The 12833-nt window shown below is 28.7% G+C and overlaps 1 protein-coding gene across 3 annotated transcripts in view; it reads left to right on the plus strand.

Moving 5' to 3' along the window:
- Positions 1 to 9052, plus strand: part of LOC111682737 (breast cancer anti-estrogen resistance protein 1) — a 79739-nt gene extending 70687 nt beyond the window's left edge. For all 3 annotated transcript variants that reach the window (XM_046951195.1, XM_046951196.1, XM_046951197.1), the window contains 2 exons: positions 5492 to 6225; positions 7084 to 9052. In XM_046951195.1, the coding sequence (XP_046807151.1) occupies positions 5492 to 6225; positions 7084 to 8191 (1842 nt within the window). In that variant the 3' untranslated portion in view covers positions 8192 to 9052. The remainder of the gene's footprint in view (positions 1 to 5491; positions 6226 to 7083) is intronic.
- The last annotated feature ends 3781 nt before the right edge of the window (positions 9053 to 12833 follow it).

Genomic DNA, 12833 nt, shown 5'->3' on the forward strand with positions numbered 1-12833 from the left:
TTTTACGTTTTAATGTTATTTAGGCGTTCATTTTATGATTAAACTAACACCTCTCTGGCTGTTCTCTCTGGGCTCTTAATACATCAGTTCTTTTGACTACCTGAAAATATTTGTTAAACATTTTTGCAGATGTTATGATGAAGAGAAGTTTTCTTTTGTGTTTTAATAAAACAATCGGCAAAATGTTTTAATTTAAGGGTCCGTTTATTATAATGCGTGTTTTGTTTTTCAAAAATTTTAACTTTTCAACTTATGACCCGTGTCAAAAACATAAAGCAAGCGTTGGCTTAAAATCGTTCACTCATTCATATAAATTTTTTTTGAGAAATACAAATTTTTTTTTGGGAGGAACAAGACATCATATTGTTTGGTAATTAAATTTAATACCAAGGTCAATTTATATTCAAGGTTTTTTTTTCATTACTTTATTTTGTGATACAGGGTGTTGCAATTTTGTTAGTTTATGAATTATTTAATCTTTTAGTCCTTTGGCTGAGGAGATCAAGAGCAGTTTTGTAATGTAATATGGTTGATTTGAAGTGTTATGACATTTGGCAGCTGTCAATGATAAACAGCTGTTGTTTTTTTTTTTGCTTCAATTGATAGAAAATTAATTGCAACAAATGTTGGAAAAATGTCGATTTTTTATTATATCAAAGAACAACAAATAGATAAAAAGTAACAAACAAGATTAGAATTGAGGAAATATTTGTGTAGAAAAGAAAAGTCTTTAAAAAATGTTTATAAAAGGGAAAAAATTTATATAAAGAGGAATTTCAAAAGATTTCAATAACCAAGAAAAACATTTTCTATAAATTTAAAAATATTTCGAAAAATCTATAAAAAAGGAAAATTTCAAAAATAAACATTTTTGAAAAATTTTTATTAAAAAGAGAGTAGATAATTTTGAAAAAAAATTATTCAGTGTTTTCTTTAAATAAATATAAATTTTTGGATATTTTCTATTAGAAAACTATAAATGTTTGTAAATTTTCTATTATAAAGAGAATTGGAAAGAAAAATCCAAATAAAAGAGATCTTTTTTAATTTTATTAAGGAGCGAAAATTACTGAAAAAATGAGACTTTCGAAAAATTTAAAAAAAAAGAGAAAATTTAGATTTTCTTTTTTTATTTTAAATTTGAAAATTTATTTTAAAAATACAATTTTTAGAAATTTTTTTCTTACAATATATGAAATGCTCATAAAATTTATATACAGAGGAATTTCAAAAAAAAAAAAAAAATTCAATAAACAAAATTTTCCATATAATTTTCTATAAAAATACATATTTTTAGAAAAATCTTCAAAAAAAGGGAAATTTAATAAATGAAAATGATAATTTGGAAAAATGGAAAAGATAGTTTAGAAAAATGTCTATAAAATCGAGGAAATTTCAATAAAAACGAAAAAATCGAAAATTTAAAAAAAGAAATAAAATTTCAACAAAAATCATAAATTTTCTAAAGCAACAAATTTTTGAAATTTTTTACTAAAATATAGATTTTTTAAATTTTCTTTAAAAAAATCTTAAATTCTTCTTTAAAAAATCTTAAATTTTCTTAAAAACAAATTTGAAAATTTTCTTTAAGAAATGCTAAAAATTTTCTTTAAAAATATTCCAAAATTTTCTTCAAAAATAATAAATTGTCGAATGTTATAAATTTTTTCAAATGAAGAAATTTCGCTTTACAAAAAAACAAAAATCGAAATTTTAAAAAAAAAATCGAGAACTATAAGAATTTATTTCAAATGAAGAAATTTTCGAAACTTTTGTTTAAAACTTCAAAATTTTCTTTAAATAAGAAATATGTTAAAAATTTTCTGAAGAAAGATTTTCGAAAGATGTTCTACCAAAATAGAAATTTTCAACAGAGGTTCTATAAAAGAAAATATTTTGATAAATTATCTATACTCTTTAAATGAGATATTTTTGTAAGATTTTCTATAAAAAAGATGTTTTTGAACATTGATTTTTTAAAAGAAATATCTTCGAAAGATTTAAAAAAGAGAAATTTTCGAATAATTCTGTATAAAATGCGTTGTTTTCAAAAGCATTTATATACAAAGAGATATTTTTGAAATCGATAATCTCGAAAATCAATAAATTTTTTATAGATTTTCTTTAAAAAAAGAATTTCCAAAGATTTTCCCTAAAAAAGAAACATTTTCAAAAGATTTTCTATTAAAAGATATATTTTTCAAGGACTTTTTATAAAAACAGAGTTTTTTCAAATCTTTCTATAAAAAAGAAAAGTTCCAAGTTAAAATTAGGTTATGACTTACAATTGTAACTAATTACATAACAACAAACATACTTTGCAATGACTACTACATATTGCTTGGGTTACATGGAAGTAGTGAAATAAAGTCTTAGTAATAATGTGTTATATAAATACTGCATAATTTATTTGTTCATTTTCAATTTTACAATTTCTTTGTACTTTACTTATACGTGTAAAGTGCACATTCTTTTTGTTAAAAGTAAACATTACATTTAACAAATTGTAAAATCAAACACCTACAATTAAATACAAAAGAAAAAAACCTTGACATTGCATGTGTAAATATACAAATTCTAAAACATGCACTTTAGCAAATAATTGTTAGTGTCACGGTTTTAACCTTTAAAATAGTAAATAAAAACAAACAAAAAAAAAAAAAACAGAACAGCAAAGTAATATATAGTAGTAAAATGTTATTGAACTTCTTGAAATTCTTTAGGAAAATACATAAAGCATACAGCGCCCTCTATAAACAAAACACCCGCACAACAAAATAAACAGAAAATAATGACAAGTAACAGCAACAAAAACCAAAAAAAGGGACATGCGTCATGCTAAAGAGTAAATAAATATAAACAAGTTATTAAAGAGCAAAGGATAAAGAGATAAAGAGAGAGTGTTTATATGTCAGAGTAGAGCATAAAAGGATTTTCAAGTTTGACAGAAGAATAGTAGTATTTTTACTAGTTACCGTTAAACATCTAAATAAAATTTATATTTTTATAAAAACAACTCCTGTAAACTTTAAAATAAATAATAAAAAAAAAAATAATTATGAAAAAATGTAGTTTTATAAAAAAAAAAATGTTTTTATAATTAAAAGAAATTTAAATTGATAAAAATTGAAAAAAGATTCAAAGTAAATCCAATAAAGTTGTATGTGTTTGAGTGAAAAAATCAATAGTGTTGTAGTATTAAAAAAAAGCTCTATAGCATACTTTTTGGGTTGCTTTCCTTGGGGCTAGACAGTAGTTTAAGGTATCTAGTGTAAATATATATATATATATGAGTGTATGTTTATGTACATTTGTATATATGTGTGTGTGAGTGTCTAGTAAAAGGTGTGTGTATTTTGGAAAAGAAGAAAATGAAAAAAACATATGAAATTTGTTTGTATTACCATAAATTTCTTAGATAAAATTATTAGAATCACTTAGTAGTCCCATAAAAATGATGTTTGTTTGTGCAAATATTTTAATTAAATGGATTCTTATCAGTATTTAGTTGTATTTATTACAATAAAATAGAGTTTAGATAGGCAAATATTTATGTATATAAAACTGTAGTTACCCTACACTACAGTCTTAAATATTGAGGGAGTCGGCTGTATGGGCAACAGGACTTCTTTTTTCAACTTTTTTGATATTATTCAATTGTGGATTAAATATCGAATTTTGTAGCTAAATTTTCAAAATTTGCAACGAAATGAATGTTTAAATCTTAATTTATTAAAAAAAATAGAAAATTTTCCAGAAATTGTTTAAAATGTTTAACAGTAAGCTCAGCAATATGTTAGAAAGTTTTTTTGCTGGAAAGCCTCTCATTCTATGACTATTTCGTAATATTGTTCTTAAGTCTTGTTTAGTTTAAGGCCGATATCTGACATATCGCACTGAACAGTATTATTCTGAATTTGCTTATAGCTATTAAAAATTTATTCCGCAATTGGTTTTACTTATCAAAATGTAAAACTGATCGAGCTTAAAGCTCAAATTTGAATATATGACACACTAAACTATGTACAAATATTTCTAAAGAATTCGATCTATCTAAACTCTGTACCATATAGGTTCTATTGCACCATAACTGAGGAGGTACTAACTAACTAATGTTCAACGTTCATAACTTCTCTAACAATTTAACTTGTTGCGGGCCCATTTTAATCGTAACTTCGTAAGGATGACAATCACCGATTTGAACATGCTCGAAAGCATGTTAGTCCGAAATAAGCTGACTGATAACTAACTAATTTTCAACGTTAAAAACGTGCACAACAACCCAACTTTTAATCATAACTTGGTAAAAGTGGTAATTACCGATTTGAAAGCATCCATATATCCTAGTTGATATATATCAGTTAGTTCGAAATAAGCTAATATACAGACTGATTACTAACAGTGCTCCTGCAAGCCTTTAAACAATCATAATGCGGCAGAATCAATCTTTTACATCACAGTTCCACAACTGAAGATACACTCACCGACTACTAATAGTGTTTAAGATAGCCATGGAAAATGGAATAGAAGTCCCATGTATGGGCCGGAACTTCGAAGTCTAACGACGAAGGTACTTATAAGTGACAGTAGGGTATTCAACTCTATTGGAGAACTGCCGCAACGTGGGGTGTATTTCACTGTTCTATCAATACTATAATGGTATGCTTTCCTCTAAAATTAGGGAACTCGTTCCCGATATACGTATATTTTTACGTAGCACCACGACTGTATTCAAAAACACACCCATTTCTGGGAAAATTAATTTTTCAGCCGCAATGTTCGTATGTGAAACAAACTTCCTGTAGATGTTTTCTCCTCCACTTTCGATGTGAAAAGGTTTAAACTAAATATCCACAAACTCTACTCCCTCTATCCTCCCTTCCACAACATATTTTCCTAGTTCCAGCACAATGCATTGCATGTGTAGGGGTAATCCCCTGAGTGCTTTTATTGAGATTTCGATCGATATTGAATGCCCCTAGATTCCTGTAGTAAAATAAAGGAACTCCAATCAACCAAAAACTAAAAACTCCACCAGTAATAGATAGAAACAAGAAACACTGCTTTACAACAGAAATGAAATAACATCAAGAATGAGGACATTTATTAAGAGGAACTTAACCATGAGGACCAAAACTTTATTAAATCTATCTACATTCTGAATTTTTGGAAAATGTTTTCTCATATATAAAGTTTTATGAAAATTTAATATATATTCATATATTTGTTAACTTTTAGATACATCTAAAAAATAACCCTTGTATCCATTATGCCAACACATATATATGGTTACAGTTTTTGATGAGATAAATTAATACAAAAAAACATTAAAATCGATATTTGAAAATTAAGCCAACATATATGAATAAAATGAACCTTAGATTGTTAGCTGCACACACAATATCCTTATCAGCAATTTTAACCTAGAAACACATAAACAAATTTCTAAACTCTCTAAAACACCCCCTCTCTATTGTTTTTCCCCTTCCAGGTCATTACACCCCAAAGGCATGGTGATGTTTATATCTATAATTTACCACAACAATACCAACAACAGTCACATTCACAACAACATTTATCGGCACCAGCAGCAGCAGCAACAACCGCCTGCCATCAACAAATCTATCAAAATCTTCCAGGAAAATCAGTATCCACAACAATAAATAACGAATTTGAAACATACGATATACCAAAACCAGCTGTACCCGTTAACTACGATTCGCCACGTAATCTACAGCGTAATATGGCTCATTTACAGGCAGCAGCTATGAAAAATTGTTCCACACCCATTCAAGAGGAAAACTATGATGTTCCTCGACCTTTAACATCATTGCTGCAACATCAACATACTCTAACACCGAGTAGTTCGAATTCATCGCTATTGACAAGTGATAGTCTGTCGTTGTCGTTTTCATCTTCAAATCGTTCATCTTTGGCCAATATGCCAGATTATGATATACCTAGACGTAATCCTTTGCCAGTTAGGGCTGTATTGCAACAACAGCAGCAGCAACAACAGCAAACGAGACCTTTGTCCAGAGCTTCCATTAATGGTAATTGTTCAACTTATGATTTTCCATTGCCCACAAATGGCATGGATAAATCAAATTTTATGATGAGCCAGAATCAGGGTATAACTAGCACCAAAGAGTTGCCATTGGAATTGACATCAGCGTTGGAAACATTGGCTAAGCTGCAATCGGAGACAACAACTGCTATCACGAGGTAAGTTGATATTGGTGAATAAGTCGAATAAATGTTATTTAGAGAACTTTTCAAAAGATCAAAGAATTAGTTCAATGATCAGGAATAGAATAAAGCATTATTATTCCAGGCCAAAAACTCAGCAGATGTCCCAATATCTTTTTATAATTTAAGATCTTACTAAGATCTACGATCTTTAATTATAGAGATCAAAGTCTTCAAAGATCTTTCTGAGAACAACGTTCATATTTCTGTTATTTGAGAAATTTTTCAGTCGAAGAAATCCAATTGTTTTTAATCATTTTAGTTTGATCAAAGTTCTGACTCGAAAAAAATACATATTTTAAAATGTCTGAAATTGTTGCTTTCCATATTGGTCATTTGGAAATATTACAAGATCGTTGATCTTGGTTGTTTTCAGGAAACAAGAATCACGAGTCTTTCTGGTCTTAAAACAACACAATCCTCGCGTGTCTTCTGCTTTCCATATTGGTTATTTTAAGGTCATTTGGAAATATTACAAGATCGTTGATCTTGGTTGTTTTCAGGAAATAAAAATCACGAGTCTTTCTGGTCTTAAAACAACACGATCCTCGCGTGTCTTCTGCAATGTTAAGAGACAAAAAGTTTTGTTCGTTTTTAAGATGATGCTGCACTATCACATCTAAAAGATCTTGGTTCTTTATGATACCATTTATATTTCATTTAATATCTGGCTTCTCAACATTATTTTATATTCCTGGAAGACCCCTATATCAATTTTGATACACTCCTATTTCTTTCTCAATTGTATATTTTCCACTTCTAAGATCACTTCTGAGATCACCCCTTCCAATTATCTCATATTTTCAACAACTTCTACACCTTCTCTCTTTTCAGACTCCTAGCATTTGTATCACCCGATTGGCGCAGCCGTGACAAATTAGAACCTGTACTAATGGAGGTAAAACTAGCTGCTGTACGCTTACGTACTGCTCTACATGATCTCGCTGAATTTGGAGAAGGTGCTCTGGGTAATGCTTCCAAATCAGAAGATCGTACTCTAGCACAAAAACTTAAACCCATAATCAGAGCCTTAAGAGATGCCAATAAATTAGTGCATGATTCGTGTGAGGTACTAGAGGCCAATGGTGGATGGTCTTTAGAACATTTAGTACGCACAGATGATAAGTCCCTATGTAAGCCACCCGATAGTTTAGATCGTTTAATAGCCTGTGCTCAAACCCTAACCGAAGATGTACGCTCAACCACCTCGTTTATACATGGCAATGCTTCATTGCTTTTTAAGAGACATCTAACAGAAGTGGCCGAAGAAACCGGAACACCACAATCAACTTCAGTACCCCAAACACCCACAGGATTGGATCGTAATTCTTCGGAATGGTTAGAGGATTATGATTATGTATCATTTGAATCTAAAGATGCGGCGGCACGTAAGAATTCAGTACTAAGGGAAGCCATACCCGAGAATCTTAAGAACAAATTTGATACTGTACTCAAGGCAGCAGAGAACACTGTTATAACCACCGCCAATGCGGCCACTACACCAAATGGTAAAAAACCACAAATGGAATTGACAGACAAGGATAAAATGCTAGTGCGATATTATGCTGTACAAATCACCACCCATATGGGTAATCTAAGTCAAGCCATTGATTCTTTTCTCGAGACAGTGGAAAAAAACCAACCACCCAAATTCTTTATAGCCTATGGCAAATTTGTAGTGGTCAGTGCCCATAATCTAGTGACCATAGGCGATATAGTGCATCGTAATGTCTCTAAACAGGATTTGAAAGAGAAAATTTTACGTTGTACCAATAACTTGGCGGAAGCTTTAAAGACTTGTGTATTGAAATCTAAACAAGCAGCCGCTCATTTTCCCAGTGTCACTGCCGTTCAGGAAATGGTCGATTCGGTGGTCGATATCAGTCATTTAGCGTTCGATTTGAAAACGGTTATGTTGCATGCAGTACAGTTGACTATATAATTTAAAATAATTTGGAGAAAATAAACAAAAAATGATTCGTGTAAAGATACAGAGAGACTTTAAAAAAGTCTTCCAGCTATTTAGAATAAGAAAAAAAGCTTTTTTCCTTTTTTCGCAACGAACTTTTTACTACCTTTCAAGAGCAATTTTATACAGGTCTGAAATAATGTTGGACCTTTTCATCTGGTAGTAAAACAAATTTCATATAATAAAATTAAATTTATACTTATATAGTCTGAAATCAGCGTATCGTTCCTTATTAAATAAAACATTAAAGAAAAAACACAAATACCGGCAAATTTACACAAAAAAAGAGTAAAAAAGAAAATATTTCTTAAAAATTATCAATAATTTAAATTTTAATTTGTGATAAAAAACGACGAAAAAATAAAATTTAAAATATAACTGGATTTAATTTGTTATCATGGGAAAGAAAAAAGATTAAAGGATCTTGAATAAAAATAAATTTAACAAAATTTGCAAATGATTTAAGAGAGAACAGGGAGTTCTAAGTAAAATGAAAGCTTTTCTAAAGCTTTTTTGTTTCTGCCACTGTAGATGTCAGATGTGAGCTGAGTTATCATCTTAATACAACTATCTTAATACAACTAATACAACTATCAAAAGCTTTTAAAGAGAAGCAAATATCAGTTCTCTGTTCTCAAGCAGTTTCCAAGTTTCTTTAAAACATTAATCTTTAGATTGATTCCTACAGCTTAAGATCCTCTTAGCCTTTTTTATTTCCCCACACTTTTGTATATAAAAATTTAAACTTCAAATTATATATATTTTATAAAAGTCCTAAAACGATCTTTATAATTTTCATTAAATTAAAATCTTAGCTTTTAATAATTTGTAAATAGTATCTTAACATTGTAATTAGTTATTTAGTTTCTTTTTAGTCAAAACAACAACAACAACAACAACAACAAATAAAATAAAAACGTAATTTAAGCAATATTATAATTATGCTAATTATTGTAATTATTTTATAATTTAAAGTAATTAAGTCTTAAGTACTTAAACCAACAAAAACATATTGCTTTAAATATAAACTTACCATCCCCATTAACCATCTGTTTAAGTTCCCCGATCGCAAAAGATCACACAAATTTTCTTTATTTTTTAGTTTTAGTCTGAAGAATCTTTAAGATTTTTTCTGAAAAAATAAAATAAACAATTTATGTTTATAGATTATTTTTATGTATATTTTTTATTTAAAATAAAGTAATTGTAAATTCTTAAAATAATAATAAAATGAATTATAAAAAAATGGAAAAACAATATAATTTACTTAATTGCTATATATCCCAAAAAAAATTATATATTCAGCATGCCGAAATATTGAAGAAATAAATAAAGCGCATTGTAAAGTAGTATTATATAAATACTTACATTATTAAAAAAAAACAACATCAAAACAGTGTTTTTATTTTAAAATTATTTTGGGAATGCATTGAAAAGTAATGAGTTAAAAAGCTAAATACTTAAATAAGTCATTACAAATAGGTAGCTTAGAAGTACTTCTGTTTTGCGCACCAACAAATTTGTTTTGCTTTCTTTAGTCTGCTGCCGTTCTCAGCACTGCTAATAGCAGTAGTCATTGATGGTTATGTAAGTATGAGTCATTACTAAGTTATTGCTGGGTAATGGTATTGATATGTAAGTGTTTTTGGATGATATTAAAAATTCGCCAGTAATCTTTTTTTTCATTTACTTTAAGATATATTAACAGATCACCCACACAAGTTGTCTTTACTGGCGAAGGTGCGAATTTAATTAGTTTTCCTTTCGCAAAGGAATCTGATTTTTAAGTCAGTCAGTGAGTTAGTTAGTTTGTAGGTTAGTTTAAAAGGAGGATGTATATACATCAAATCCGCAGAAATCCACCTAGGCCTCTATCGGACCTGTTGTGCGCTCCTTAACCAGTGTCTCAGGTGGGAATCGAACCCACCACCTCCGGTCTACCAGACTAGAACACTAACAACTTACCTACCGGAGTTAGTTAGTTCACTCTAGCATGATAATCTTGTATACGATGATAGATGCTTGTTTCAGGGTTTCAAATAAGATCACAAAGCCCTTCCTATCTACGGTGAACTGTATAACAAAAGATTCCAGCATTTACTTGCTTCAGTAATGCAATGCCACACATTGTTATACGATCGGGTACCTCTGTTTAAGTCTAAAAAGATCACAATTAAAAATACGATCCATAACAGCATAAATCCCAAGGCCCGCTATGTACTCCAAGAAAGAGGATTATGCGATCTGTCACATCTATTGTTTATAGACATCAATTCAAAACGTAATCCATAACTGTATAAATCGTAAGGGCCTAAGTGATTGAAACAGTTACTTGCTTTAGTATTCCATTCATAATCATACTCTTTTAACTAGGATTCTACTCTTTTATGGACGTTTATGGACGTGGTCCAAGAGATTACAACAGTTATTTGCTTAAGTATTCAATTCATTATCTTCTAAAGAGGATTATGATCGCTGCATCACAATGTTATCCGATCGGGCAGATCTAATATTTGTTTATGGTCGTCTAAAGTGTTCACTATTGAAAACAGAATAAATCTTAAGGCCCGTTCTATATTCCAAGAGATTCCAGCAGTAATCGATTAATCTCAATGTTGTGCGATCAATGTGATCCAGCATAAATCAGTTATTTGCTTTAATATTCCATTCATAATCTTCTAAAGCTGATCGCTGCCTCTCATTGTTATGCGATCGGGAAAATTTTATGTTTATGGAAAATTTTATATATTATTCAAAACATGATCCATAACATCTTTAATACTATTTTCCTAAAGATCAAAGACTCTCTGTTGTAGGGGACGCTTCATATCTTATGTGTATTTTGATTGCAGTACGATGATCCTAGTGTGGCGATATATTAGTAGACTTTCCACTTGAATGGAAGTATTGTTCATAAGAACCAATTCCTTAAGTTCTTAGGAGCCTATAAAACGTTAATATTCAAAATAATGTCGAAGAAATTAAACTATATGCTGATGGTAAACCACATGTAGTTGATGTTGTCACTGAGCCCCTGTTTATCATAAATCTTGTCAAAATAAATTAAAAAATGTTTAAATTGAAGATTACGTCTATGTCAATGCGGAGCCACATTCTGCTTGGTTGTCGCAGATATTTTACGTCCTTATTCCATATACTGCTTTTAAACTTTTACCGATTGTGCGTTCGAAGGTCTGAAATAGATAAGACGTTAATCGGATGAAAAGCTAGTATTCTCCACCTACCTCCTTGCAGTTTTAGTAAATATAGATTTTTGTCTTTATTAAAGTCAAGCAAATTAACTATTTATTTAACAATAACCCTAAAATGTTTCTCAGATCTTTTTCTTTTTTCCATCCCATAATTTGATTATGAATTTGGAAAAAACGGTCTCACACACAAAACAATGTTTATGTTTAATAATTACCCTCATAAAAATCATTTAGTGTTTCCTTTTCTAGTTATTTTCAATAACAATTGACCATAAACCCAATTAAAGTACAATGTCTACACAGATCTTAATCAATTTATTGTGAAATTTGTAAACAAAAACCCTTAAGAAAAACCCCTCAAAGATAAATTGTAAAAACTACAACTACTCACTCCTTAAGGATATCAGGATTTTGATTTTTTGTTTTGATGTTTTTCTTATTTTTTATTGAGGAAAAAACATGACAGTGACTGATAAACTCTGTTTGTTATAAGAAGAAAAAACTTAAAAAATGACAAAAACTACAGGAAGCAAAAAAAAAATAGGGCCCGTATAATATACAATTAATTAAAACTATTTTTATCTCCAGGAGATGGAGATGAAACTTAAATTCTATTGGACATTAAGTTAATTGTAGTTGTTTTTAGCTTAGTTTTCCGTTTTTTTCTTCATATAAATTAAATGACAGATGCATTTCTCAAGATTTTAAATGATTTTCAGTTGATTTGTTTTAGCATTTCAGTTTGTGATCAATCTAATTTTAAGGGGATGGTATGCTAAGCGTTGTAGGTGAATTTTTATTTCAAACTTTAAAAAAAACAATTAGAAATGTTTTTTTATATAAAAAGATTTTGGAAATATTTCTTCTCTTTTGTATAAAAAATTTAAATTTTTATATAAAAAATTGTATATTTTCTTTTTCTATAGAACATTTATTTTTTTCTCTAGAGAACTTTTTTGAAAGAACATTTTTTGAATAAATTATTTATAATTTATTTATTGAAATTTTCCTTTTTAATAGAAAGTTTTGACTATTTTTGTTTTTATAGAAATTTTTATAGAAAATATTTCATTTTTATAGCAAAAAATTTTTCGAAAGAGTTCTTGGACATGTTCCTTATAAAATATTTATCATTTTATAGAAAATTTTTCGAATTTCATTAATTACAAAACTTTTTTGTAAATTTTGAAAATCTTTGAATATTTATCTTTCTTATAAAAAACGCTTTCGTTAATTCACATCTTATAGAAAATTGTCCGTAAAATTCTCTCTCTTTTGAAAAATTTCTGTTTCTTATAGAAAATCTTTAATAAATTTATCTTCTTTATAGAAAATTTATAAAAATTTCTTTTGCTTATAGAACATTTTTCGTAAATTTCTCTTTTTATAGAAAATATTCTGTA

This window comes from Lucilia cuprina, chromosome 5 (genome assembly GCF_022045245.1).
Source record: "Lucilia cuprina isolate Lc7/37 chromosome 5, ASM2204524v1, whole genome shotgun sequence".
NCBI lineage: Eukaryota > Metazoa > Arthropoda > Insecta > Diptera > Calliphoridae > Lucilia > Lucilia cuprina.